At 51.7% G+C, this 26,869-nt stretch overlaps 8 protein-coding genes across 8 annotated transcripts; 3 read left to right on the top strand and 5 right to left on the bottom strand.

Moving 5' to 3' along the window:
• Positions 1-1,237: 1,237 nt before the first annotated feature.
• HD553DRAFT_352958 (uncharacterized protein) lies at positions 1,238-3,145 on the top strand (the record flags this gene model as incomplete). The annotated part of the gene is made up of 7 exons (XM_046183733.1): positions 1,238-1,490; positions 1,549-1,616; positions 1,677-1,826; positions 1,918-2,205; positions 2,268-2,350; positions 2,430-2,531; positions 2,618-3,145. The coding sequence occupies 7 exons, from the start codon at positions 1,238-1,240 to the stop codon at positions 2,697-2,699; spliced, it is 1,026 nt and encodes a 341-aa protein (XP_046033006.1). The 3' UTR covers positions 2,700-3,145.
• Positions 2,567-6,004, bottom strand: HD553DRAFT_319453 (amino acid transporter). The gene is made up of 15 exons (XM_046181024.1): positions 5,563-6,004; positions 5,233-5,322; positions 4,914-5,025; positions 4,741-4,821; positions 4,621-4,654; positions 4,291-4,539; positions 4,188-4,227; positions 3,989-4,098; positions 3,896-3,916; positions 3,758-3,828; positions 3,550-3,694; positions 3,315-3,475; positions 3,124-3,247; positions 2,961-3,043; positions 2,567-2,891 (listed from the first exon to the last, which is right to left on the bottom strand). Exons 1-15 carry the CDS (start codon positions 5,764-5,766, stop codon positions 2,785-2,787), a joined length of 1,632 nt encoding a protein of 543 aa, XP_046033005.1. The 5' UTR covers positions 5,767-6,004; the 3' UTR covers positions 2,567-2,784.
• Positions 6,005-7,730: 1,726 nt separating this feature from the next.
• Positions 7,731-8,823, top strand: HD553DRAFT_319451 (uncharacterized protein). The gene is made up of 2 exons (XM_046181023.1): positions 7,731-7,853; positions 7,963-8,823. The coding sequence occupies exons 1-2, from the start codon at positions 7,848-7,850 to the stop codon at positions 8,542-8,544; spliced, it is 588 nt and encodes a 195-aa protein (XP_046033004.1). The 5' UTR covers positions 7,731-7,847; the 3' UTR covers positions 8,545-8,823.
• Positions 8,824-9,206: 383 nt separating this feature from the next.
• On the bottom strand, positions 9,207-10,510 carry HD553DRAFT_143105 (uncharacterized protein). The gene is made up of 4 exons (XM_046176680.1): positions 10,176-10,510; positions 9,935-10,067; positions 9,404-9,860; positions 9,207-9,328 (listed from the first exon to the last, which is right to left on the bottom strand). The coding sequence occupies exons 1-4, from the start codon at positions 10,401-10,403 to the stop codon at positions 9,304-9,306; spliced, it is 843 nt and encodes a 280-aa protein (XP_046033003.1). The 5' UTR covers positions 10,404-10,510; the 3' UTR covers positions 9,207-9,303.
• A 1,260-nt stretch (positions 10,511-11,770) lies between these two features.
• On the top strand, positions 11,771-18,237 carry HD553DRAFT_319444 (putative metal resistance protein ycf1). The gene is made up of 22 exons (XM_046181022.1): positions 11,771-12,250; positions 12,343-13,024; positions 13,087-13,685; positions 13,752-14,502; positions 14,573-14,637; positions 14,703-14,856; positions 14,916-15,019; positions 15,080-15,095; positions 15,173-15,321; positions 15,386-15,978; positions 16,060-16,116; positions 16,173-16,210; positions 16,274-16,310; positions 16,380-16,565; positions 16,627-16,732; positions 16,797-16,802; positions 16,873-16,887; positions 16,949-17,123; positions 17,192-17,400; positions 17,466-17,487; positions 17,555-17,925; positions 17,995-18,237. The coding sequence occupies exons 1-22, from the start codon at positions 11,894-11,896 to the stop codon at positions 18,229-18,231; spliced, it is 4,929 nt and encodes a 1,642-aa protein (XP_046033002.1). The 5' UTR covers positions 11,771-11,893; the 3' UTR covers positions 18,232-18,237.
• Positions 18,238-19,575, bottom strand: HD553DRAFT_319441 (uncharacterized protein). Its single transcript, XM_046181021.1, has 2 exons — positions 19,343-19,575; positions 18,238-19,280 (listed from the first exon to the last, which is right to left on the bottom strand). The coding sequence occupies exons 1-2, from the start codon at positions 19,373-19,375 to the stop codon at positions 18,279-18,281; spliced, it is 1,035 nt and encodes a 344-aa protein (XP_046033001.1). The 5' UTR covers positions 19,376-19,575; the 3' UTR covers positions 18,238-18,278.
• A 462-nt stretch (positions 19,576-20,037) lies between these two features.
• HD553DRAFT_326805 (uncharacterized protein) lies at positions 20,038-21,349 on the bottom strand (the record flags this gene model as incomplete). The annotated part of the gene is made up of 4 exons (XM_046181739.1): positions 20,038-20,526; positions 20,618-20,888; positions 20,968-21,254; positions 21,320-21,349. The coding sequence occupies 4 exons, from the start codon at positions 21,347-21,349 to the stop codon at positions 20,038-20,040; spliced, it is 1,077 nt and encodes a 358-aa protein (XP_046033000.1).
• A 433-nt stretch (positions 21,350-21,782) lies between these two features.
• HD553DRAFT_346006 (uncharacterized protein) lies at positions 21,783-24,658 on the bottom strand (the record flags this gene model as incomplete). Its single annotated transcript, XM_046183158.1, has 6 exons — positions 21,783-22,481; positions 22,549-22,812; positions 22,922-23,295; positions 23,400-23,673; positions 23,757-23,879; positions 23,951-24,658. The coding sequence occupies 6 exons, from the start codon at positions 24,656-24,658 to the stop codon at positions 21,783-21,785; spliced, it is 2,442 nt and encodes an 813-aa protein (XP_046032999.1).
• Between the last annotated feature and the right edge of the window lie 2,211 nt (positions 24,659-26,869).

The raw sequence follows: 26,869 nt of genomic DNA, 5'->3' as shown, positions 1-26,869 counted from the left end.
GTTGGCTACTTGTACCCAGGGGGAGGTGGTCGCCTCCTTGCTCCCCTGCCCCTCGCTCATCGCCGGTCTGATACGACGAGATAAGCCCGATCCGGTAATATCACATTCAGCGGACATTTTCAACGTGATCATGTCCGCGTGTGAACAACTCTGAAACGCGGACCTTCTTAGGTGAAACAGATACCAGCCGAGGTCCACGACACCTATAGCTGGAACGTTTAGAGCATTGGTAATACTTCATGATTCTCCTTGCTCTTGATCTCCAGACGATACGCAAACGAGCGCGTTGCTGCTGTCCAATTGTATCCTACACCATGAAAGGACAGGCGCGGTTTCGGCCACAAAGCTTAAGCGCGGCATTGATGATTCAACTCGAATGCCGATGCGTTGGACCGGAGCATTTACCGAGCAAGCAGGAGCAGGATCGAGATAATTTCCCTTGTGCGACGATGTGATTCAAGATGCAGGATGAACGCTAGCAGCAGACCGAGACGGGTCTGCTCATATCATACGCAAAGTAGTACGACTTCCCGGCCCTGCAGAGTCGATTTCCGCGTCTCGACGATCTCTACACGCGCAACAACATGCGCAATATTGAAGCTATGGCCACAAACACCAGCGCTTAATTGCGGACCCCAGCAGGGCTGTAACTGTATAGGAAGGTACGGTACAGGCCTCATCTACCTTCAGAAACAGCTATTTATAGGGAAAGCACCAAAAAGAGACGGAAAAGGAAGCAGCAATCCGAAAGGCTACTTCATGAAAATCAAAAAATAATGTGTGGTATTCCTGAGGGGCAAGAGCCAAGCCTTCCAATAATCTATTTATGACGCGTCCCGGAGTCGAACGGGCGACAGTAACATCCGGCGAGGGTCTGACATGCGATTACATTAGCTTAGCAACGTCTCCTCTGCCCGTAAGCTAGTAGCCCGGTGTCGGTAGGTATATTCTGTTATCGTGTATATATAACCAACTTGCATTGAATCCGCACAGAGGATTTCTTCCGCAATCAACTAGAGTCTCGGTCATCGTGCCCAAAGCCGGGCGTAATAGCTCGGAGCCGAGCGAGACAGTTCGTGGAAATGGGCCGGATCTAACATTCCGGAACGTCGAATTGTACACAACTAGTTTAGACTATGTCCTATGACGGAGACGATCCTGGCTCAACAAGCCTTTTCGCTAACTCGCTTCTCGCTATACCGTCATAAACCATTCTCTCCCCATCTCGCCATAAACCATGAGCGACTACTCGGGCAAGTCTCGCACCACGAGCGACCACTCGGATTACTCGAAATATCAATCGGATTACTCGAAATGTCGATGGTATATTGTCGACGTCGACAGCACCGTCGCCCTTCCACTCAAAGTTGAAACTTTAAGAGGTCCTTGGATGGATGTAGATCGAGATCCTAGGAAGAAGGCAAAAGAGACTGCAGGAGATGCGGTCGTCAACTATGAAAGCTACATCATCAGTTCCTTACATCTGCTCAGTAAGTGTGGTACGATTTCGTCTCCTCCGCCAACGACATCTGATAGCCGTGCCTATAGACCTACTGTCCCACTGGCCAAGCGGAGCATCCGTTGCCCATTTCGCCTCCAAAGCCGTCTCGAATGAGGTCAGTTTGCCATGTCCTTGCGAAAAACTCTAAACGAATGCTCACGATCTGTTTGATCAGGCCTTTTACCATTTATCTATCACCCATCTGCTTGCCAGTCAAATCAGGGTGACACAAAACAACTACAGATATGCAGTTGCTCTGTGGTCCACCCACTACTCCTGTATTGGCAAGTTCTTTGGTGACATTCTTGAAAAGCTAGTCTTTGAGGTAAGACAGTGTTGATCGCTTCGACGACGCTCTCGTCCTCGCGGCGAATCAATTGGCAGAGGTACCGTTATCGATAACAGCTGCTTTTCAGATCTTTGACAGAAAGCGAAGAAGACAAGCAGGTGGCCACTGGGACCGAGTCAGCTCGGACGATATCCGAAGGGAGCTTGGAGATCTGGGTGCTATCCCTCATGCCAGCTTGCAGGAAAATCTTACCCGTTTCGTTGTGCGGGTACATAAGATCCTCAAGATGCAGGCGAGAGGAACACCCGACAAGCGCAAAAAAGCACAGATACTCGAGGACCTTGGATTTTCTCAAATCACAACGACCACCGTTTGCCTTGACTTCGTGCTGTGGCAAATTCGACACCCCGCTACTGTAAGTGTGGACTGACTTATAGACAAGCTTTCCGTGCTGATATCTCATCTCTCATCTTCCAGTCCCAGAAGTATCTTCTCGAAATCTTCGCTCTATTCGGTAGGCAGCATATGCGCTTGCCGATCGTTTTGGACGCCTACTACAGGTACGTCCGCCGCCGAACGGATCGCGCTCAGCAGGTCGCTAACGAAGTGTTCCGTCTGGGCACGGACCTCTCTGTACAGGGAGTTACCACCTTGGATGATTCACCATTCCAGAGTTGTGTGCGAAGATCAGCAGTCTGAGAGGTGGTATCAAATGGTAGGGGCGCTCCTGATAGACTACAGGTACGTCTGCGCTCGGACGGAACGTGAACGCATGCCTATCAAATCGCTAACGAAGTGTTCCGTCTACGTGTAAATCTATTGTATAGGAATCTCTCTCCAGACGCCAATCTAAACCTTCAGCATCTCAACCGTCTGTACAAGAAGTTCTATCTATGTCCTTTCCTGTAATTGCATTCTTATGATAATGTAATAATATCCTATGTAGATAGTGGCAATCGAGGCCGAGCGTCGGCGGGATACGCCTTTCGAACTATCACATGATCTGAGCTAATTCGGGCGGTCCACGGAAGTGAGATTTGCCCCAGGTGAGATACCATACGATCGCCAGCACTGCGAACCCGATATACACCGCCGCAGCATCTGTCGAATCATGCAGATGAGAAGGGCTTAGCGTATAGAGGGGCATCTGCGGTGATCGAACTCGCTTACAGTTCATGGTATTTGCCAGGACCGGGATAGTCGTAGGGAAGCTCAACAGCGGAATAGCGAAGACATACCAGGCGATCGTGATCCTAGAACCGACAGCGAAAAGCATATCAGCTCATCTCCGATAGACGAAACCGGAGGCTAAACCTCGTCCAGGCCGACATACACGTTGCAGAACATGCCGAATCGTCGGCCAAGGTAGAATTTGGCTCCGACCAACCTATCCCGTCCACGGGCTACGCTGATGATCACTGGGATGACGTAGGATGTCCCCAGGCAGATGACGGCCACTGTGTCAACCAAGCTGCAGGTCAGAACAATCGTCTCCACGCCGTCGAGTTGAAAAGCGGTACTTACCCGAAATGAAGGCGTTGAACGCCGCGCTTGATCCGAAGTACAAGCAACTCAGCAAGACTTGGACGACCACACAGAGCAAGAAGGCGTTGACGGGCATCTGATGGCGTTGAGATACCCTTGCAAGGTATTTGGATCCCGGAATAGCACCGTCACGAGCAAAACTGCGCGATTGAGGTGGTAAAAGTGAGCTCGGTAGAAATTGGGTAGATTGTAGGCCTGGCGCAGATGAACTTACGCCCAGGTACACCTCGACGACACTTGACTGCACGCTAAACCACATGCGACCCCATTGAGGAGCACGATGAAGAAGAGCCCAAACGCAGCGGCATTACCGCCAGTCGCTTGCAGGTATAGCGCGGGTAAAGGTTGACCGGTCGGACCTGTCAGGCGTGATACCGTAAGCCGCGCTTTCGGTGCATCGATGGGCGGCTGAACCGACTCACTCAGAAGAGCCGCTCCGATGTCTCCAGCCGTAAATAAGATGGGCAAGAGAAAGACGATCCCGAAGATCGAGCTGCACGCAGAATCAAGCGTAAAGGTCAGTCCACGAGCTCCTCTAGGCCAGAACGCCTCTGACCTACTTGACAGCCACACCTCCGACCCTGATGATTGCAGATTCTCCAAAGATTCAGTTATCGAATGACAAGACCATCGTCACCAGAAGGTACACTCACATGGCAATGGGTACGCTAGTCTCGGGCGTCTTCATCTCGTCGGCCATGCTCGCCAGCATGCCGATCGGGGAGAAACAGTAAGCTCCTTGGATTAGAGCCATTACGAAGCTCTACGGAATAGATAGAAGAAGTGGGATTTAATTCGTTAGCGGGCGGACTCAAGTTGTCGCCGATAGATTAGCTGAAAGGTGTCTCTCACCCATCCCCGAGGCCAGCCTGCGCCTTGATCTTGCCAAATCCTGTACGCCAAAGAAAGCCAAATTAGCCGTGTCTTTCGAGACAGACACCGCACTCCGATTCACGTAAACACCTCGGCGGCGCTCCTCGTCCCCGAGGCCGCCTTGACGGGCAGAGTGATGGCGGTAGCCAAGACCCCAGCGGTAATCCAGACGATCATGAACCCGTCGACCTTGGGCAAGGCCTTTTGACCGAGGATGGCTATCGTCCCCACGACGATGATCAGGCCCCAGCTGGTTAAAACGGTGTGCCAGGGTTTAGGAAGGTAGTCTGGATAGTATAGGTTGACGGAGGCGAGGATGAGTTGGGTGGTACTGATTGTCATGGCAATAGCGATCAGGAGCATGAGCATCGGAAATTTCGATTGGGCCTCCCAAGTCGCAAATCAGGCTTACCCAAAATTGGCTGTGAGCGTGACAATGATGTTTCCTGCAGTAGAGCGATCGAGCGACCAAGACGTGATCAGTACATCGCATCGACCAATGTAACCGCATTCTTTCACGACCATGACTGACCACAGAGTGACAGCCACCCAACGACATAACTCGTCAATGCCCTGTACTTCGGAGTGGACATCATATAACTCCAGTAATACACTGATTCCATGCGCCCAGAAGAAAAGACGTCGAGCGACAAAGATCAGCAAACCATCAAGCGAATGACCGGGCCGATGGACTATCCAGCTTACCTCCCCCCGATGTCGGGTACCGACTGGCGATCTCTCCGAGAGAAGCCGCGATACACAACGAGATGAAGCTCATGATGAACCAGCACCAGATGACCGTCAGAGGTCCGCCTTGCTATTGGAGTCAAGGTCAAATTGAGTTCCAGGGTTGTGGTCGTGGTCGAGGTCGAATACCAAGTATCGTATAGTGCAATCGACAATTTGTAGGAAGAGATAGATCGAGCGGAAAGTCAATTTCGGGTTGAATTTCAAGATAAAGCAAGTTGAGACAAGCTATCGTCAGCGAGTTCGCTTTTTCTTGTCCACCCATTGCAAAGCTTACGATCAGGCTGTAAAAGAAGGTAGTCCCCACGCCATAAGGAACGCTCATGATGATGATCGAGATGAGTAGGAGGTTGAGCGTGGATTTCGTCTGCGAGTAGAGGATCGGGCGAGGTTTGGGGAGCAATGTGGAAGAGGCGCCGGGGTAGCATATTTCGATGTGATTTGGCAGGACGTAGATTGGTCGGAGTCAATAGGAACGAGTAGGAGTGAGTTTGAGCGGGGAGGCAGGTGTCGACGTGATGGAGGGACAGGTATAGAGGTGATAGGCATGAACAGTTCAACCAACTATCCAGAGATCATCGAAAGCAAAAGACGATCGCCGACTCACCCTCGGCATGACATTCTCGACCCCATAGGCAGCCGCCGGAGAATACCCATCCCCGCCCTCACCTTCGTCATACTCCATCGGCCGCTTGTTCTGCCTGTCCATCTCATCTCCGTGAGAGTACGCTTCGACCGTCCCAAAGTCGGGCTCGCTCGTGTGCGTGTGCTCGCCCGTATACGAGCGGTCGTCCTTCTTGGCGGAAGACATGCTTGTTATTGGGGATCGTCCTTGAGGGCGGCTTGAAGTGGTATTCGTTATCTTATCGTCCTAGATACGATAGGTACGATGGAGGATAAATTTCGAGTGTTGATGTCCCGTGATGTGGGTCGATTCGCTTTGCCTCGCGGTGAAGGGTTGCTCGCTGACATTGCCTTTATGTTTAATACAGCACATCTTTATCGTTGACGAGCTGACGAGAGAGAGAGAGAGATAGGCTGGATGGGGGGGGGGGGGGCCAAGAGCGATGCCACCAACCACCCAGACTGGGCAGGAGAGCAAGAGGAGATTGTCAAGATGCTCGTCGTTGGGACCGGGCCGTCGCCTATACGGATAATCTCCTCGAGCAGTTTCGGACGAGAGCGGGGGCGTGCGGGGGTTTATCCGATAAACATTGGGCGTCGGGTCGTTCCGATGCCGTAAGTCACTTCGTAATCGGCGGCCATCGACGTTTACGGGACAAGGTGAAACGCAGCACTGTGGACATCGAACATCGGCAACTCATCTCATCTATTGATCCGGGAGCACTGAGGATAGGGTGGGGGAGGGGAGGCAGAATCTTGCAAGAGAGTCAGCACCATCGTTCTAGACGCCGATGTCCAGTCATGTCGACCGCGCTCGAAATGCTCTCGAAGTGCGGTCAGACGCTTCGAGTGCTTTCTCGTATACATGTACACATGCCAACGGCTAGAGCAATCGAAGCAGAGATGGTGGGGCGCTAGGGCGTGCGAACCGTTCGCCCCGAGCCACCTGAAATCCGAGAACTAGAACGGGCTAGTACTCCATTTCATCTCGGATTCAAGGTGATGATTCGATTGTTCCCAAGAGAAAGAACGGTCCCGCTTGGCCTTGGAATTGGCCGATAGCCGTCAGTCGATGTGTTCCGGTTGCGACATATCTCATGAGAGCATTTCGCGAAACGCTCGGGAAAGTCGAGCGGCTTGTAGAAATCTGAGCTTCGAATGAAAAGGCGAACGAGACTGTCCTAGATCCAATTCCGCTCAATTTTCGGACACCTATCGAGAACACGCGGCGGTGTTATCAGACTAATTGATCCAGTAGACGATATTCTCCATGAATTGGGAATCACCAGAATGGCGCTTGTGATAATCGACTAGATAAGTCCAGTAGTAAGACTTACAAAATGCACTCGCGGTAGGTTCTTCCTGATGCGGGTAGCTTCGAAACACGATGAGAGCCAGGAACGTCGATCAACGGTACGTAGAAAACTCCTCGAGCACCCTTGATAGATCTATAGTCGTGAAGATACCTATACAACGCCCTAAAGCGAGACGTTAGTGATGAGATTACGCCAGATCGATGGAAAAGATGTGTGTGAACCAGCTAGTTTTGGGCTTACGAGCGGTGATAACCAACTGCTCTGACATCGAACCTTGAGCCTCGCACTTGTAATCTAGATAGATACGCACAATGGGAGAATTAAAGGATAGAGTCGAGATGGACAAGCGACGATGGTACGTGACGAGTTCGATCGGGCAAAATCTTCGCGGTCTCGGATCTGGATCGAACCCGAGACCGAAGCGTTTCAAGCTTGACCTTTCAAGATTGGCGTAGCGATTATGTGAGGCTTCAATCACAAAAAGTTGTATATCTCGGATGCATGCCCTTGTAGACGCTTGCAAAAAGAACGGACCAACCGTCTCGCTCTTTCCCCTCATCCTCCCCGGATCACTAGCCAGTAAAGTCTGGTTTGTGGGTGCCGAGGATTGGGAGAGTTACTTTCGGAGTGCTGCGTTACCACTGCACCATTACTCGCGGATTGTTTTCGAAAAGCGTGTTGTAAAATATATAGACACTGGACCCCTCAACATCGGGAAACAACAAGCGCATGAGACAGCAATCTTTTCTTCGAGCCGAATCATCTCATCGAGAACTCAGCTATCATTCTCTGCCATACCGAGATCTGCTAACTCTCAAAGCATCGAATCTGGATCGTTGCGAATTCGGGGGTTTTGAAACGCCTTGATGTCCGCGTTACCAGTCTCGTATCTCCGCGTCTTCACCGAGCCCAATACTCTAACCCTGTCCTTTGGCCTGGAACAACTGAATCTATGACGGTCAGTATGGTTGTGCTTGGTATTTGACGTCTGAGGCTTCTAGCACACCGTCATATCATAGCAGCAACTATCATAGACAAATATGCGAGGCTCATCCATCATCCGCCAGACCTTCACGTCGCCGATCAGCTCAAAGTTCGCACCTTCTCCGCTGGCTCGGTTGATCCGATCGCACATTATCTCTGCGGATCCATCCACCCTCTCAGCAGCATCTTCCTCTACATCCTCTTCATCATCATCGGTATCAGCAACGTCTGAAGAGCCAATTCCCGGTCCTATTCATCTCACGATCCCCAACCCGTTCGCCTCCCGCCGCATCTCCCTTCGCACACAATCAGACCTGCTCAAATCCTTCCCTCCCACCTGGCTTCCTCCTTCCCGTAAAAACCCTCTGGGTGCGAAGAAGATCACTTATGATCAGGATGGAGTAGTGGTCACCTGGACGGGCGGAAACCTGAGCGAGAAGAAACAGGTGGTCATTCCCAACAAGCAACCGAGCGGTATCAGGCCGAGCGATAAGAAGCTGGGTGACTTTAGGGGCAGGAAGGTCGATCGGGTCGCTAAAGATAGGAGGGCGGAGACGGAGGCTCGATTGGAAGGGATGGACAAGCGGATAGAAGAGTGGAGACAGGTGAGTCTCGGGCTATCGCGAGGTCCGAGTTATGAGATATGGTCGACGTGGTCGCGCTGATCGTCATCTTCCTATGATATCGATTCATCCGCTCCTGGTCCGGCAGGCTCGAAAAGAGGTGAAACAGAACGCCAAACCAGCCCTCCCCTTCTAGAAACCAGGCAATATCTCGGGACAATCGTAATTCCGCTTTCGGTATGTCAATCACTTGAAAGTCTCTTAATCCTTCTTCCTTCTTCTTTTCGTACATGCCGCTGTACAACAGGTACTTGATTACTAACCCAAAGCTTGTTTCCCCTATCTCGCATCGTCATACAGACCTTCACGTCGCTTCTGCTGCTGAATAGCCTGAACAGAACCACCAGGAGTGAAAACGTCGAGCACCAGCTGGATTGTAATTCAACTCGATCATGCTTGTACGATGCATGAAAACATATGGATCTCGTTATTATCACTTGTTCACTTGGCATCCATCCGATCCAACGTTTCCTCTGCGGCCATGATCAAGGAGTCTGGGCAGGAGTTTGCTTCGACGTTGGCTATGCTGTAGAAGCGAAAAACAAATGCTCAAATACCGGGTTTTGAAGGGGGAGTGTTAGTACGATCCTACGGAGACTCTGAGGTGGAAACTCTCAATCCGCGCCACATCGTTACGTAGCCTTCTCTCCAAGTAGTTGCCGAACGCTTCACTGCAGACTAGGTCAGCTTCATGGTGCAGAAGAGCTTGGCTTCGCGGTGTAGCTATGTTATGGGTCTGATCAAGACTGGAATCGCTGGCTGGAGTAATGATGCATCTTGAGGACGCATAGTATGTACAATCTACAAGAACTTCATCTTGCTTGGCCTACAACCGCGAAAGCAGAAGGAAGACCGATCAGTATCCCACCACGATTCTTGACACCTGAAGTCCGCGACTCACCTTGCACGTACGACTACGCCGACCGCAACTAGAGCTAACCCGACATCGAAAGCGACTACCCTCTGCCACATCTTGCTATGCCCTTTCACCATCCAGTCCGAATAAGCTCCTCCCAGATGCGCGGTGACCAGAACCAAAGGCAGCAACAGGTAGCCCGACAATCGGTGATACTTGTAAAATCTCTTCGCGCTGTCCCCGTACTTCTTGGCCGCTGAAGAAGCGACGATGCCAACGAGCGCTTGTACGAACAACCAGATGACGATAGCTAGACCCATCTTTCCGTGAGCAGAGACGAAATGAGGAGCATTGTGTATGTGCTTGTTGTAAATGATGGAAGAGACACCAATGAGGAGGATGGGGAGGGAGAAGGCGAGGTTGATGAGTTGATGTTGACGGAACGCGGCGTGCTTCTCGGCGCTTCCGGATGGGGATGTAGTCGTCTGCAAGGACTGGATGGCTATGAGTTAGACAAGAAACCAGGACCTGATTAGCGTGGTGCACATGTGTGTGAGCAGGAAATCGTAAACTCACAGAGGACGGCCATGGTGATTGCGAGGCTCTGCATAGTCGGGTGTAGGACAAACCAACCCGTCCCTTTGGGATCCTTGCGGTATGCTTCGAGGACGAGGTACTGAACCATAGGCATAAACATAAGCAGCCCGAGCTACAAGTTGAACGAGAATACGAACAAGAAATCAGGACGGGTGATCAGCCTCTCCATCTCCCGATTGCAAATGGGAGAGGTAGAAAAAAGAGCGAGACCGGTACTCACCAAGATGCATCCCAATCCTACATTGTCTACAATCAACCTCGACTTTCCTCTCTTCTCCCTCATTCCCCAAGTACCCATCCGCTCATCCTCCGAATCGAGATCGCTCGAGGTCTCTGCGGACCGAGTTCGAGAGACCCTGGGGTCGCCTCCGCGAGGTGGGTTCTGGGTCGAAGATGGCCGGTTCGGGTTGTCCAACAAAGGGTCGGTCTCCTGAGGTACGAACGACATGATTGCAATATATAGCAGCTAATTCTACTGTAAATGGTGATCGTGAGCAAGTCGTCTGATTACAACGAGTGAATCGATACTTTCGAGGCAACGGTCGATGTTGTTGATGACGAACTCGATCTCGATGGAGGTCGACCTCGATCGCATACCGCGTCAACGTGATTGGCTGATCCCGGTCCCGCGGATCTCAAAACTAAATTGCACAGGCAATTTAGTTGCTTCCGGAGTTAGTCCCGATCAAGCACTTTCTTAGTAGATTGGCGAATTTTGGGTTAGTCCTCGAGAGCCACAATCACCATGGATCATCGATTTATCCTGTCTAGGTCATTCTAGATGTTCGTAGTCAATCAATTAGCTGATCAATCTACTGCACGCAGGCCTATGTAGCACAAGTCATCATCATGGTCTCTCCCTTCGAGCGTAGCATCCGACGGATGCATTTTAATCCTGCCCCTTAGGACTCCTTGACGTATGTGTCCCCCACAATCAGCGATCGCTCTTCCAGAGGTTTTCAATATTTCCTCTTAAGTTCGAGACGATGTAGAAGATGTCTCAAGCGTTCAGGTTGTTCTGTTTGGCATAGCACTCGACCCAAAATTCAAGCAACGAAGCGCGCTGAAACTCGTCACTCGGACTTGACCGAAGCAGAAAGAGAGTGATCATCATGGCTCACTCGACAGCACCGGTACATAGTTCACATAGTCAGTCTCAGAGGATAGATCAGGATAATACCGTACATAATAGACCTACTCCGATGCATTGAACAGTCGCGGGCGTCTTCTTGTTTGAGTTCGTGAAAGTGGGTCTCACAGCATCGGACATCGCCGAAGGAAATGACGAGTCGGAACAACAAGGAACGATGTAGCTCTCACTCCAGCCAGGGAGACGATGGCAAAAGAGTTCTCTGTACTTCGTACGATGAATTCTCTGCCGAGAAGGAATCCCGAATCCTGCATAGGAGTTCGACACCATGAGCGGGTACCGTCGACCATGTTGTAACTTGCAAGGTGTCAGCTTCTCATGCCCCAGCCGGACGCCCATATCTGGCGCATTACATCAGCGTAATCTCGGAAACCTCGGCACCGCCAGGAGTCGGTCATCTCGATACTCTCCTCGAGCTCGGATTCTCGTTCAAATGGATGCGCTTGTAATTGTCGTAGCTTATTGAATGGTGATCAAGGTGTTTTGAGAATGAGACGTTCGGCGATCGCAAGGGTTTTGATGCCGATCGATATTAATTGATTGGTCAGCTATCACGTGACTCTCTTTCAGCCTCGGATGTCATCCACGCGGTCCCTGATCTCGATCTCTCTCACATCCAGTACTTTTACATACATTATGGTAATTCATATGATCAACCTCAACGAGCTATTAGTAATCCAGGGTGGAGAGCTACACTAAGCTCCAGGCTACATTCAAGCAGCGAAAGGGAAAAGGAGATCCACCCATACTTCACCGAGATCGAGCTTTCCGTCCGCTCACCGATCACGATGATGTCGTCCTGGCTGCCATTTTTGGCAGACGTCCTGATCGCCTCTTCGCAGGAGGAAACAATAATGTCAGGACAGACATTTTCAAACAAGCACGGTGACAGTCAATCAGTTCACCATCACTACCATCAGAAGAGCGGACACCGAAAGCCCTTGTGCTATTCTCCGGAAGGTTTTGGACCCATCTCCAAGATCAGGCAGTTCGACTTGACTCCGTGCTTTGAAAGCGCGGCGGTGTTACCGCTACCGCTCGTCATCTTACTCGTAGCCGGGATCTGGGATGTCGTTCGAGTTGGGAGGAAAGGACCGAGGCGGAAAAGAACAGGATGGAGCAAGGCTAGGTTGTGGATGAAGATGGTCAGTACGAAGCGGCTCGTCGCAGCATTTGTGCCCATCAATTCAGCGTTAATTTTTTGGTCCTTTCACCCTCGATGTCGTCCTCTGATTAGATCTTCCTGATCATCTCATTCATGACAGCCGTAATTCATCTCGTACTCGTGCTCGTCCATACTCCTCATGCCTTCAAGGATATCATCACCCTTCCCTCCCTGCTTCACCTTTTGGCCATCCCGGTACTCGCCGCCCTGTCCTGGTTCAATCACCTCCACTCGCTCCGGTCTTCCTCGATCATCCTCCTGTTCTGGCCTGTATACCTAGTTGCCCTCGCAGCTGCCATCCGAACTCGATTCTCCATGCTCCACCAGGACCGCTCTACCCCGCTTTACGGCTCTAGTTACGTCTATGGGGCTTGGAACAGGACAGGCAAAGCGAGTTTCGCGCTCTTTGCCTGCAGCATCGGATTTGGAGTGATGGCTTGGATTGTGGATATCTTTGGGCCCGAGCAGGGTGGAATCAAAATTGGGGAAGAGGTGGATTATGGCAATGGCAAAGGGAATCCTTCCAAAAACGTCAAGGGAAGGACGAGGTCGAGATCTAGGTCCAGGTCTGGAGGATATCAGGGTGTTTCAAGCGACGACGACCACGTCATCGCCGAGGAGAGTGGAGAGGATGATGGCCAGGAAGATCGGTCCGCCAAGAGGACTCTCGGAGAAAAGATCGCCTTAGAGCACGCCGAAAGTCCTGTGTTGAAGGCCAACATTTACTCTCGCTTGACGTTCGGATTCCTGACCCGTAAGTTTATAAGCTCTGATCATGCTACATCATGCTGACGCTATCGCCTGCCTGCTTCCCAGCCCTTATGCGACTCGGGGCCCGACGATATATCGAAGAGGACGACATGTGGCCTCTTCCCCCCAGCGATTCTGCCGAGGCTTTGAACGCACGACTGAAGGCTTCCTGGCAACAGCAGCTTTCATACGTCGCAGCAGGTCAGAAGAAGACCCCATCATTGAAGATCGCCCTTTTCAAGGCCTTCGGAGGACCTTTCGTCGTGGCTGGATGCTTGAAGGCTACCTACGACATGCTCTCGTTCTTGCAACCTCAGCTCTTGCGCTTACTATTGAGCTTTGTGCAGTCTTATGCGACGACCGACAAGAAGGAACACTCGCAGCCTCAACCTGCCATCCAAGGCTTTGTCATCGCGTTTGGCATGTTCGCTTGTGCCAATCTGGCGACCTTCCTCTTGCATCAATACTTTGAGCGGGCCTTCGAGAGCACAATGCGAGTCAGATCAGCCTTGGCTATGCTCATTTACCAGAAGAGTCTTGTCCTAAGCAATGGGGAGAAGGGTGGCAGGACCACAGGGGATATCGTCAACCTTCAGAGCGTTGATACGGTCCGGATCGCCGATCTATTGACGTACCTGCATATCGCTTGGAGCGGTCCTTTCCAGGTCAGTAGTATACGCTGCCATCGCAAGTCTCGCCATCACAATCTGACGGTCATGCTTGATTCTCAGATCATCATCGCATTTGTCTCGCTTTACAATCTGCTCGGATGGCAAGCATTCGTTGGAGTTGGAATCATGGTCGTCAGTTTGCCCGTCAACGCGATGATCGCTCGGCGACAAAAGAGGTTGCAGAAGGAGCAGATGCGCAACAAGGATAAGCGGACTCGACTGATGAACGAGGTGCTCAGCAATATCAAAAGCATCAAGTTGTACGGGTGGGAATCGGCGTTTTCGGCAAAAGTTTTGGACGTCAGGAACAATCAGGAATTGACGATGCTTAAGAAGATCGGATACAACAACTCCATGAGCTTCTTCTTTTGGTCCTCCACTCCCTTTCTGGTCGCACTCGGCACGTTCGCGACCTATGCTTTGACTAGCCCGCACCCTCTCACCTCGGACAAGATCTTTCCGGCTATATCGCTCTTTGGCCTGCTCGCCTTCCCGCTCGGAGTTTTCTCAAACATCATCAGCTCCATTATCGAGGCAACTGTCTCGGTTACCCGTCTCGAAAGCTACCTAGTAGCTAAGGAGCTGCAAAAAGACGCCCGCACAATCATTCGCCCCGATGCAAGCAACGGTTATGACACCCCTCGACGAGGACAAGAAGTCGTCAAGATTGAGAATGGGGAATTCGGATGGTCCGACGAGCAGGGCGCTCAGCCTACACTGCAACAGATTGACCTCACTGTCAACAAGGGCGAGTTGGTTGCTGTGCTTGGACGAGTTGGCGACGGCAAAACTTCGCTTTTGTCATGCATTCGTGAGTCCGCCTTTCCAACACCGGCAGTACCGTGCCAAGCTGACTATCTAGTCCGCCGGTGTGCACTTAGTGGGCGAGATGAGGCGGACCGACGGGTCTGTTACCGTCCGAGGGGACATAGCGTATTTCAACCAGGTGAGGCTTGCTGCTTGTCTCGGTCGAAGAAGCAGAACTGACGAGGCTCGCGAGACTCTCACCAGAACGCCTTCATTCTGTCTGCAAGTATCAAAGACAACATTATCTTTGGTACCAAATTCGACAGGGCGTTTTACGAAAAAGTTTTGGATGCTTGTGCCTTGCGCCCGGACCTTGCGATCATGTCCGAGGGAGACGCGACCCAGGTCGGTGAGAAGGGTGAGTCTGACCCTTCGTGGGAGATAAGCTGCATGTACCAATTGCCCTCTCTTCATCAGGCGTCTCCCTGAGTGGAGGTCAAAAGGCCCGAATCAGCTTGGCTCGATGTGTTTACGCCCGAGCGGACCTATATCTTCTGGATGATCCTCTCTCAGCGGTTGATGTGAGTGTCCTCTGGCTTGCGATCAGTAATCGTAACTCACAATGAATGTCTCCTCGTCAGGCGCATGTCGGTAAACGTAAGTTAAGCCATGCACTTACCGCACGTAATACGTCTAGCTGACTTCCCATTCTTCGGCGGTCATATTCATAAAAGACGTTTGGGATAACGTCTTTGGCGCACAGGGTCTGCTCAGTTCGAAAGCACGAATCTTGTGCACCAACGCTATCACGTGGCTGCCTTCTGTAGATAAGATCGTAATGTTACGCCGGGGCATCATTCTGGAAACTAGCTCGTACAGCGAGGTGGGTTGGGCCGCCGTTCGAAGCAGCACGGGAATAGTCCACTGATAAAGCAACATCACCCCAGGCAATGGCCAATCCCAACAGCGAGATTGCCAAGCTGGTCAATGCCATGGGTAATCAGCCAGAAGAGGACCGCAAGGAAGAAGAATCGACCGAGTCACCTGAATTGATTGAGGATGTTCCCGATGAGGGCGACGACAATACCAGCGAGCACGAGCAAGACGCTGCCAGGATCCCGAAGATGGACAGGCGAATGTCGATCGCGACCATGAGGCGGGCATCCGTTCTGAGCACGCGAGCCGCCAAGATTGAAGCCGTCCGAGACTTGAAGGAAGACTCGCGGCCAAAGGAAACCAGAGAAAAAGGAGCTGTCAACCGACAAGTCTATCGCGACTACATCGCTGCGGCCAGTCGTTTTGGTGTGGCCTCATTTTTCCTCTGCATCCTCGGAGCTCAAGCGACGTCGATTGCGGGCAACTTGATCTTGCGGTACTGGGCTCAAGCCAACAACGCCGAGGGCACCAACCAGAACACCGCGACCTACCTGCTGTGGTACGGATGTATCGGCGTTTTGTCTTCTGTCCTGTCGGTCGCGGCTACGCTGCTACTGCAAGTCCTCTGCGCCATCCGTTGTTCCAAGGAGATGCACGACAAGAGGTAAGTCAACGATGCCGTCTAAAAGCCTGGATCTGTATTCTGGGTCAGTATCTCGTGCTGATCCCAACACCACGGTTGCAGTTTCGCCGCACTCATGCGGTCGCCTATGAACTTCTTTGAACAGACGCCCCAAGGACGGTAAGACAAAGGTCCCTGCTCCAAACTCAGCTCCGAGCTAAGATCTCCCTCTTCAGAATTTTGAATATATTTACGCGAGATATGCACACCATCGGTACGTTGCTATATCTGAGGCCTTGAGGGAACAAAATGCTCACGTCGACGTCACATATCGCAGATGAAGTGCTCGTTAGGGTATTCAGCGGATTCTTCAGGTGGGTGCCTTCGGCACGTTTGTGCCGGTCAGACCGCGCTTACTGAAGAGACTCATCTGATGTGCATAGGACGATGACTTCCGTTCTTGGCGTCGTCGGTGTCATTGCCATCGGAGCTCCCTGGGTGCTTGTTGCCGTCCTACCTCTCGCCTTCGTTTACCGTTCGATCATGCGATACTATCTCGCTACATCGCGAGAGCTGAAACGGTTGGATGCAGTATCGCGAGCCCCCATCTTTTCTTGGCTCAACGAATCGTGAGTCGGAACATACCTATCGTTATGCATTGTGATCTAATTTACTTTGCCGTTCTCGCAGCCTTTCGGGTGCTCCAATTGTACGAGCCTTCAATCAAGTTCAGCGATTCAGCTCCGCAAATGAGGCTCGTCTCGATCGCAACCAGCACTGTTTCATGCCCGCAATGGTGGGTCCAGTCGCGTATTGAAATCAGCCCGCTCATTGCTAACGCTCCGTCTTTCGCTATGCAGAATGTCGTGAGTATCGCATCATGACCAGTCCTCATATAGTCTTTGCTGACGTTTTCAACCTGGTTTGGGCGAACAGAATCGATGGCTAGCGGTGAGTACAAAGCTTCCTTTTCAACTCGCAGCTCTCTAAGTTTTCTGCTCGACCTGCGCAGGTTCGATTGGAAAGCCTCGGATCCTTCTTGATCTTGGCCGCCGCTCTCGCTTCAGTACTCTCTGTCGTCATTGGCAAGGGCAAGGTCGACAGTGGTCTCACTGGAATCATTCTGGTATACGTCTCGAACGTTAGCGGCGCTTTCGGATGGGCCGTTCGAAGCGCCAGCGATGTCGGTGCGTGTCAAGACGTGACCGGTTCGATTTTCTCTCGCTGATTTCGAAACTACGCTGTAATTGTATAGAAAGCAACATCACCAGTGTTGAGCGTGTCCTTGGCTACACCCATCTGACGCCCGAGGCGCCGTATGAGATCGAAGAAAACAAGCCGGCTGCTTCCTGGCCGCGAGAAGGCACCATCACCTTCAAGAACTACACCGCTAGGTACCGTCCGGAGTTGAACCCGTCACTGCGCGATGTCAACCTCCACATCAAGGGAGGTGATACGATCGGAGTGAGTGGACTGCAATCGAGCTATCGAAAACCCGTATGGCTAATACGGATCTTGTCAACTAAAAGATTTGCGGAAGGACTGGAGCCGGTACGTGGTTATGGACTCGCACGAACTGCGCAATTCTCATTATGAACTCACGTGCCTGCTCTTCTAGGTAAATCGACGATCACCCTTGCGTTGTTCCGAATCATCGAGCCATCGGGAGGCCAGATCTTTATCGACGGCGTGGACATCACCACCATCGGACTGAAGGATCTCAGACACGCCATATCCATCATCCCGCAAGATCCTCAGCTCTTCGAAGGAACCGTCCGTGGCAATGTCGATCCAGTTGGTGATCATAGCGACGCCGACATCTGGCACGCCCTCGAACAGAGCTACTTGAAAGACTTTGTCCAGAATCAGCTCGGTGGACTCGATGCTCCGGTAGCCGAAGGTGGAAGCAACTTCTCATCTGGACAGAGGCAGCTCGTTTGCTTTGCTAGAGCGCTTCTGAGAGAGACTAGGATTTTGGTGCTTGATGAGGTGAGTTTGAATGGCTCGATGAAGCTTTGAGCGGACCGTTCGGATGCTAACGAGCTGATATCGTTACAGGCTACCTCGAGTATCGATCTGGAAACGGACGAGGCGGTCCAACAGATCCTTAGGGGCAAGGCTTTCGACCATGTCACAAAGCTCATTATCGCTCATCGATTAGGCAGCATCGCTCACTCGGACAAGATATTGGTTCTCGAACAAGGTTCGGTGGCCGAGTACGACAGCCCTGCGACTCTTCTCGAGAATCCTGAGTCGTTGTATGCCTCGCTCGTCGGACAGGCCAAGTCGGCGTGAATATCATGTATCTTATCAAAAATCTCGTGCTCTACACTTGTTCGAGTTCAAAGGCCCAGAAGAGCCAGAATATCACCCGCCTTCTTTTGCCTCTCCAGAGATTTGACTACCTCTCTATCCGCTTCCTCCTTTTCAAGCTTCGCCAATTCCTTGATCCGTTCCAAATGCGAAGACGGAACGCGATCGTGCGAAGACGGAACGCGATCATGCGAAGAAGGAACGCGATCATTCGAAGACGGAACGCGATCGTCTAGTAGTCCATTTGGCTGGAGTTGATGAGCCGGCTGGAGTTGATGAGTCCTCTTGGGGGCCGGCAGGGGGGCCGCGTAGCTCTCGCTGCTTCGTACTCGAATCCTGTCGTTGGTCCATTCGTTGGCGGCAGTAGTAGAGGTGCTAGAGTTGGCGACCCTTCCGTTGTCGCCCACAGCCTCGGCGGGGTCGGCGGGGGTCTCAGCGACCCTACCGTTGTCGCCCACAGCCTCGGCGGGGTCGGCGGGGGCTTCAGCGACCCTTTCGTTGTCGCCAGCCGTCGGAGTCGCGAGGTGAGCATCGGCGTCCACGACCTCGGTGGGGGTCTCGATCTCGTCGTCCTCAGTCTCAGGTTCGAACAGGTCGACCCTGGCGGTGGTTGTCGGCGCAGGAGGAGCCGGCCTAGCGGTTGACATGGTATTCATGCGTTCCGCCACCGTACTCGTTCCTTTCGCCGCCTGGTCACTGTAATGCCAGGGCTCGATGATCTCGGGATGGACCCTGCGAAGGTCCTCTCGGACACTGATCTCGACATGACGTCCGATTCCAGCCTTTACAAATCGTCGCCTGAGAATATCGACGCAAGTCTGCAACGTCTCCTGAGCATTGTAGTTCGACGAGAGTTGGTAGGTGATCTTCAGATGGGGACGAATTCCATACTGCTTCTTTCCTAGACGGCTTGATCCCGCATCTTCTACGGGCCCATTGTTTTCGAATGGAGAGATGTCGGCGGGGGCGGGCAAGGTCGCTATAGTAGCGGCGATAAGGCTGGCCATTTGTTTGACGCTATCGGCTGGGTTCTGATGAATCGATGCTTGTCAGCAAACGGCGGGAAACCCTTCAGGTTCGAGAAGTACCGTACCTTCCCGAGAAGATCAATCATAATGTACCCCATCCAGCATTTGAGCAAATCCCGTAAGACCTTCAGCTTATGCCCAATGATTTAAGTCGATTTAAATCGAGTCGCTGCGTCTAGCCCTTCGAGACGGTTGCGGGCGAAAAATCCGATTTAAGCCAAGTGAAAACAAGGGTTTCTTCAGCGTAGAACGCGACTTGGCTCGCACTTGTTATCGACTCGATTTAAATCTAATTTAGGCTGATTTAACTCGCTTATATAGCTCCCGCGCCCGTAGGGCGCCGCCCCTGGTGAAATTAGTCATGAATTACCTGTAATTCTAAGCGCAGAACGCCCTTACTCGAACACGATTATTGCTTCGAATTTGAAACGATTTTGATGTTTCACCCTAGCCAGATTGCTTCTAGCTGTCTCGAATCTTGCATACACCATCTCTAGACCTAGATGAATAACATACTCAGAGTTGAAAGCGTTTGAAACAGTTGTCAAGAACCTATTCAAGTGCGATAGTTGTTCATACGTGTTGGGTGCAATTATGTGCGTTTTCAGTGAAAATTGGGTTCGAAATGATGTAACTTCTCGACAGATAGTAAGATCGTTCTGAGCTCATAGTATGTTGATTCTGTCGGTGTAATAAGATCATATTTCATTCAAGAGCCCTCTAGTACAGATACAACAAGCCTAAGCAGTGAATTATAAGTTTATCGATCGAAATCGACCTCTTCTCCGTTCTCGAATACCGTGATGAAGTCGGTATCGGCGTACTTCACCGGAAGACCTTGTAGGGCCTCCTCTAGCTCCTCTAGGTGGATCTCGAGCTCCCCAGCCATCTCGACAACACCGTTGATCGTCGTTCCCGTGATCCGAACCTGGTCGTTCTTGACGTGCTTCTGGATCTTTTGAAGCAGGTCTTTTAGCTGCTCCGCAAGTCCCGTCGGCACGTCCTCTGCTAAGGAGGCCCTGACCCTAACGAGGTCTCCGTTTTGGACCTCAAGCGAACACTTCTCACCGACGAGAGCACATTGAGCGCATCGACCGGTCGGTGAAATCTGCTTGCATTTCAGGATGATACCGGGAACATCATCCGATATCTTCCTCTTGCTTCGCAGAGGCAGCTGTAGGCATCCCTTGCAACGATGACGACCCTCAAAGACCTTCCCAGTAGTACTGAAGAAGATCTTCATCGCAGACTAGAAGACGAAAGAAGAAACATAAGCGAAAGTCGATCAGTATTCTTCGGTGAAAATGTCTCGGATTTCACTTGCGAACTTGAATACTCACCTCCATGTGCGCCGACGCCTTCCGTTCGACCTCACCCGTCTCCTCGTTCTTCTTCCCGGACTTTACCGGCTTCTGCTGCTGCCTCCAGTAGTCAAAGACCACCTGAGGCTTCCAGTATACCTTGGCTTTTCGATATCGCCAGAAATACTTCATCACCTCTGCCGACTCAGCTCGATCACGGTCGTACTCGAAGCTGGGGTCTTCGGCAGCAGCAGCAGCTTCCTCCGGGTCTTCCAACTCATCCTCGTCATCGTCCGGGGGAGGGGAGGAGCTGTGAGACATAGAGATAGAGATATATAAGAGATATATAAGTCAATGTTCTCGGTGAAATTGTCTCCTCTTTCACTCACGTCTTCCTCTTCTTCTCCGACCTCGTCTTCGTCTTCTTCGACTTCGACTTCCCTTCCTCCTCGACATACTCGTCCACCGAGTCGTCAGAGCCCGAGTCTGTGTCCTCCCGAGCTCTCTTCTTCTTTCCCTGCTCCTCCCAGCGCTCAGCCTCCGCGTTCTCGCGATCAGCCTTCTCGCGAGCCTCGCGAGCCTCTTCTCGAGCGGCCAACCTCTTGCTTTGCCGAGCAGCAGCAGCCTCTTTACCTCCCCACTGCTTAGGCTTGGGCTTAGAGGAGGATGAGGCGGTCTATGAGCAGTTTATAGGCTTGTAAGTCGTTTATTTGGGTGAAAGAAGGTCACGTTTCGACGTACGGCGTTTTGAGAACTTTGGGCGTCGGACATGGCTTCAAACGGGAGTAAAAGAACGAGGTGAAACGTGTAAGGGGTAAGGGAGGTCTAGAGCAACAGTACGAGGTGTTTTGAAGTGTCTAGTATTGATAATAAGACTTAGAACGATATCGACGTAGTTGATGTAGATGAAGGTTCTTGGGTGAAATCGGTCGACTAGACGTTCTTGAAAAACGACGATCATCTGGTGAAATTCGCTTATTGTTCATCGACCGTTTTTGTGTTTTTTGACGATTTCGCTTCTCGAGCTAAAAAACGAGTCGTTCCTACTAGAATTCACTCTAGATCAAACACGTAGCTTTAGACACACAGTAAATAGCTGTACAGGGTGAAACAGAACAGGATTTCGGGGTATAAACTAGTAAACACGAACAACAGGCTATAACATTCGAAAAAAGGTGAAAAATCGACAAAACGGAGTTCAAGTTCAGTTCTGTCCGCTGTGATCGCTTCGCTTGCGACTAATACGAGCAGTGATCTGCCCCGACGCCTTGAGTTCGTCTCTGACCGCTTTAAGAACCGCAGTGACCGTCTTCTGAGGATAACGAGCCTGGAATCGTTGCCAACCAGCTTCGGTGAAATCCATTGCTCCTTCATTGAGCGAAGAGTATGCTGACCCCAAACGGGATCGCTGGACGTAAACGTTCTGCGTAGCGAGCTCGTCCTTGGTCTTCCCTTTCGTACACCATTCGTTTGGCCAATCCTGCAGTGCGTACGGGTGATGGGGATGGAATCCTCCTAAGAACCACTGCATTACAGCCTCCTTGACATCCGCAGGTGCGGGGATTTCGGGTTTGTCTCTTTCGATGATCTCCCCGCTGCGTCGTAGCCTCAACACAGGTCCAGTGAAGGTTGTGGTGTTTGCAGTGACTACCCTCGTATACGGTGCACACTGTAGCATGGCGTCGACCCTCCTTTCGGACGTCTCGAGTCGTCCAGTGAATGACGAAAAGACCGAAGAATTCACTGAAGAACTCCCGTTTGATGCGGCCGGTATCATCGATGTCGATGTCGATGTTGATGCCACAGGATTGGTCTCAAACGGTTGTGCGAGACCACGAGCCTCCAGCATGTCATTGAAACCCTTTAGAATCTGTTTCGTAATATCGTTTTTGTCGTCTTCCGTCTGATATGTGTTCTGATGATCAGCCAGGTGAAAGGCGATAGGGATTTCACTCGGGATCTGAACTCACCATCGAATTGGGTCCCTGCGTCTGTGTAACGATACGATCTCTGCACAACTCCTTCAGGCTATCGATCTCACGTACGAGGTCCCTATGCATCGACTTCTGCTCTTGTCGGACGGCCAGAATGTCTCCCGATTTCGCTGGGTACAAATCACCCGGTGCTGCTTGATTGACAGTTTTGTTTGGGTTCTTTTGAGGGTGGTGCATGTCCCCGTAGGTCCTCTCGACCTTGAGAAGGTTCTCTAGAAGGTACCGTGCCATCGTACCGACCTGGTCGATGAAGTCGATCGAGCGTACACAGATGAAGGAGGTGGCGAATGAAAATGTCAGGATATTCACTGTGGACTTGTCCTTACTGTTTACGTTCGCTAAGACTTACAGACTCGCCCTCGACCCAACCACCCCACCAGGTAAGGCTTGTAAACGACCACCGACCCGCAGGATCGAAGCTGAAACGCCACTGTGCTGCTCCTCGTCTGAAACAGTGCCCAGTGAAGTTACCGTTCGGATACGCCGCCGCGAGGCCGGATTGATCTAATATACGGTCCCAAATGACCTGCCACGAGCTCGCTGGCATCCTCTTGGTGAAATCTACATTCCCTCGAGGTGTAATAACAGGGAACAAGTAGTATTCGGGCGCTAAGTCGAGGTGGGTGATTTTTCGAAGGTGATTTGCCCAGTTCTGAAGGTGAGTCCAGCAGTACGCAGGGAGCTCGTTGGGATTGTGAGGAGGGTGCACCTGATACGTTTGCCCTGTTGATGTATTTACAGAACAAACAAATAACAAGAGAAGCAAAGATAGTCATAAGTTTCGCAATCGGAGGACTCCCGGTGAAAGAGGGAGCATTTTCACTCACCCTTGCGCGGATCGTGCTGATTCGTCTTTCGCCACATCAGATGAATCATAGTAATCCTCTCGCCTGGATAGGCAGGGCTGTATCCATTCTCCTCGATAGCCTTGACCTGGAGACTGAGGATCTCATCCATTCGACAGAACAGGAACCACGTTGTCGTCATGTACGCAAGTGCGAACAGCCATTCGGTCCGAGTCTTCGGATCCGTTTCTATGTCCAACTGCGAGTTCACCCACTTGACGAGGTGGAGCAGATCGGGAAGGTGGAGAGGGAGAGACTATAAGGAATGATCGACAGCCAGAAATGTATAAGCACACGCAAGGTGAAAAGGACACCTCTTTCAGTAACCATGCGACCGACCTGATCACTAGCCATGCTTCGACCATCCCGGTTCTTGATCGACTTCATGAGGTCCTGTACGAGACCATCGAAGATAGGGTTCCCTTCCCACTGACCATCTGGCCTCTGTTGCCAGGTTTCTCCCTATGAAGACATACGATAGTATATCAGGTCGATGGCCACGACCGGGTGAAGATAGATGAGGTTTCACTCACGTAACAACGATTTCCGAACGTCGTTTGGAAGTGTGCTTTGAGGGCAGCCTTGATACCATCACACGTATCTTTGCTCAGAGGCTTCGTACCATTCTTCCCTGACACTCCATGAGCGATGTAGAGTTGTACACAGGTCGCAGATCGATCGCTAAGTTCATCGAGCGCTCCGGTAAGATCCCGTTCGGATTCTGCTCGATTCGCGTTCCATTCGTCTAGCCACTCCCGACACCTCCTCATGTACCCTGCGTATGTTCGCTGGGTACGGGGGGCCCTTAGATGACCATCTATAATGGCCTGAGAGGCCTGAGCCGCCGTTGAGGGGTCTACACCCTCGTTATGTCGAATACGTCGTTGTTGGGGACCTTTACGGGCTGATTTAGCAGCCGTAATCTCCTTCCGAGTGGATGCCCTCTTGGTAGGTGCTTTAGAAGTGGTCTTGTTGGCTATATCTTGCAAATTGGGAGCTATAGGCTGGCCTTCGACCGAGTTGTCGTATCCCAAATTGCCGGCTGAAAGGTTCGCCAATTGCACTATAGAGGCAAGGTCGGCCTCGTACTCATCTTCGGGGCGGCTATTACTAGGTCCAGCTCCAGATGAGTCGTTCCCATGACTGTACGAGTGGTAGGAGGTGTATACTGAGGTCTCTGGTGAAATATAGGAGGGTACTGTCACCGAGTGACGATCGGAACCGGAACGTCGGCTCAGCATAACCTCGGACTTATCCCGACGCGCTACGGAACGCGCCTTTATTTGGCTTTTCCGCCCGATTAAGCCCAAGACGCGCTCTCGACCGGTCGAACACACCGCCGCAACGTAGTTTAGAGGATGGCGATCTATTGTAGAGTAGAATGAGGAGCTTAGAACCGAATTGGGTTCTAAGCGACGATATCGAAGTTCATCATACCGTTACCTTCTGTATCGTGGACTAAGTCACAACGAAACGGCCGCTATAGTACCAAAACGCCCCGAACCGCCCAACAACTCCCGCGTCGACGTATTCTAGCCTCCCCGTGACAGTATATCGTCGCTTCAAAATGTCTGCCCAGCGATCCACTTCTGCTCAACCCTTTGGTAGAACGAGGCTTCCCCGCAACGGAAAAGCCACGGTTCCGCCCGAGACGGTAGAGGAGGATGACTCCGCTAGACAAGAACAAGACGAAGACGAACAAGGTCCGGCGAAGAATAGCGCCGGAGAAATTACGAACGCCGGCGAGGACGCCGAGGAACAGAACGACCGAGAAGGGTTAGATGACCAACTCGATGGAACAAGGGAACCGGATGACGAAGAGCAAGAACTGAGTTTGACGGAAAAGCTGTTTGAGGAACTCGAACTCCTCAAAATGAAGAACCAAAGGTTGGAATTGGAGATGAACGCAATGAGGGAACGGGCGGTGGAGAGGCCAACAAGGAAAGGAACGACGGGAGAAGAGGGCAAAGTGTCCGAACGCCGATCTGTTCGGGCACGGGTTCAGGCGGAAAGGTACGGAACCGCCCTGTCCGACAGCGAAGGAGATTACATGGATCCCGAAGACGTCTGGGAGGGCGTCGACCCGTACGCCAGACTGAACGAAGTTTCGAGTTCCGTTCGGGCCGCTGTCATGCAGGACAGGGCCAAAGCGTACGAAAAGGCCTCGGGTAGGGACCCCCGAGCCCCAGAACCGAACACATTTCACGGGAAAAGCAAGCAACTGCCTTCTTTCCTCGTACAATGCGATACGTTTGTAACTTTGCAACCGAATACGTATCGGTCCGAGTTTCAAAGGGTACTGGCCGTTATTTCTCGGTTCCGAGACGATGCCGGGGTATGGATTACGCCTTATATGGACTTAAGCGCCCGTGATAAGCCCCTTATGTTCCAGAATTATCAACTATTCAAGAAGGCTATGAGAGATCAGTGGCCGATGGACGATGAAAAGGAGAACGCTAGGCGGGTTCTTCAGGAAATGAAGCAGACTAGTACCGCTCAAGAATACTTGGCCCGTTTCGCCCTACAGGCCCTGTATAGCGGGTACGATGACGACTCTCTGATCAGCCTTGCTGAAGGGGGTTTGGAACACTCCCTACTGATCAGACTCAAAAACGACCTAGACGCCCCGGAGAACTTCGACAAATGGAGGCAATGGGTCGTTCGTATCGAGAACCGTCAACGCATCACGGAAGCTCAAATCGCTCGATCCCGTTACCGTCCCAGTTCGGGACCTTTGTCGGCTTTTACGCCCAGAACCGCCGTGGCGGTCCCCGCTTCGATTCCTCAAACAGCCTATGTGCCCCGACGACCTTACATGTCACCGGAAGAAAGGGAAAGAAACATGCGAGAAGGGAACTGTTTCTCGTGTGGGGAAAAGGGACATATCGTTAGCGCGTGTCCGAAAAGAGGCGGAAAAGCCCAAGATCTGGCGACGGGGGCCAACGCTATGGAAGTCAAGGCCCGAGCCGCCTACGTGGAGGACTGTTCGAGCGATTCGGAAAAAGACTGAGCGAGGCGATTGGTCAGGAATCGTCTCGTGTGGAACAAAAGAAAATGACTGACACGCTTAGGAAAAGGTTTCGGATTTACATGGAGGGAAGTCATACGAGCTACTTCAGGGCGGAATTGGACGGTTTCGCCGGGAAATGGAAGTTCTTCCTGGACGATGGGACTTCTCAGAGCGCGATCGACCGACATTGCCCCTTACTTGAGGGTTTAGTACCGATTGCCTATGAGAGGAAGAAACGTCTGAGGAGGATTGACGGAACGATCGCAGCAGACGCGATCACGCACTTTGTCAAAATTCGGCTGCGAAAGAAGGATTTTGGACCGATCGAGATCGAACTGGCCATCATGGACCTCGATACGGGCGGAATAGTCCTCGGTTTGGACTTTAACGTCCGTTTCCGGGCCATTGTCGACTTTAGCGACATGTCTATCGAAATTCAAGA

This window comes from Filobasidium floriforme, assembly GCF_021052385.1.
Source record: "Filobasidium floriforme strain CBS 6241 chromosome Unknown HD553scaffold_27, whole genome shotgun sequence".
Taxonomy (NCBI): Eukaryota; Fungi; Basidiomycota; class Tremellomycetes; order Filobasidiales; family Filobasidiaceae; genus Filobasidium; species Filobasidium floriforme.
Note: the sequence above shows the minus strand (reverse complement) of the source record. Positions and strands in the feature narration are given on the sequence as shown.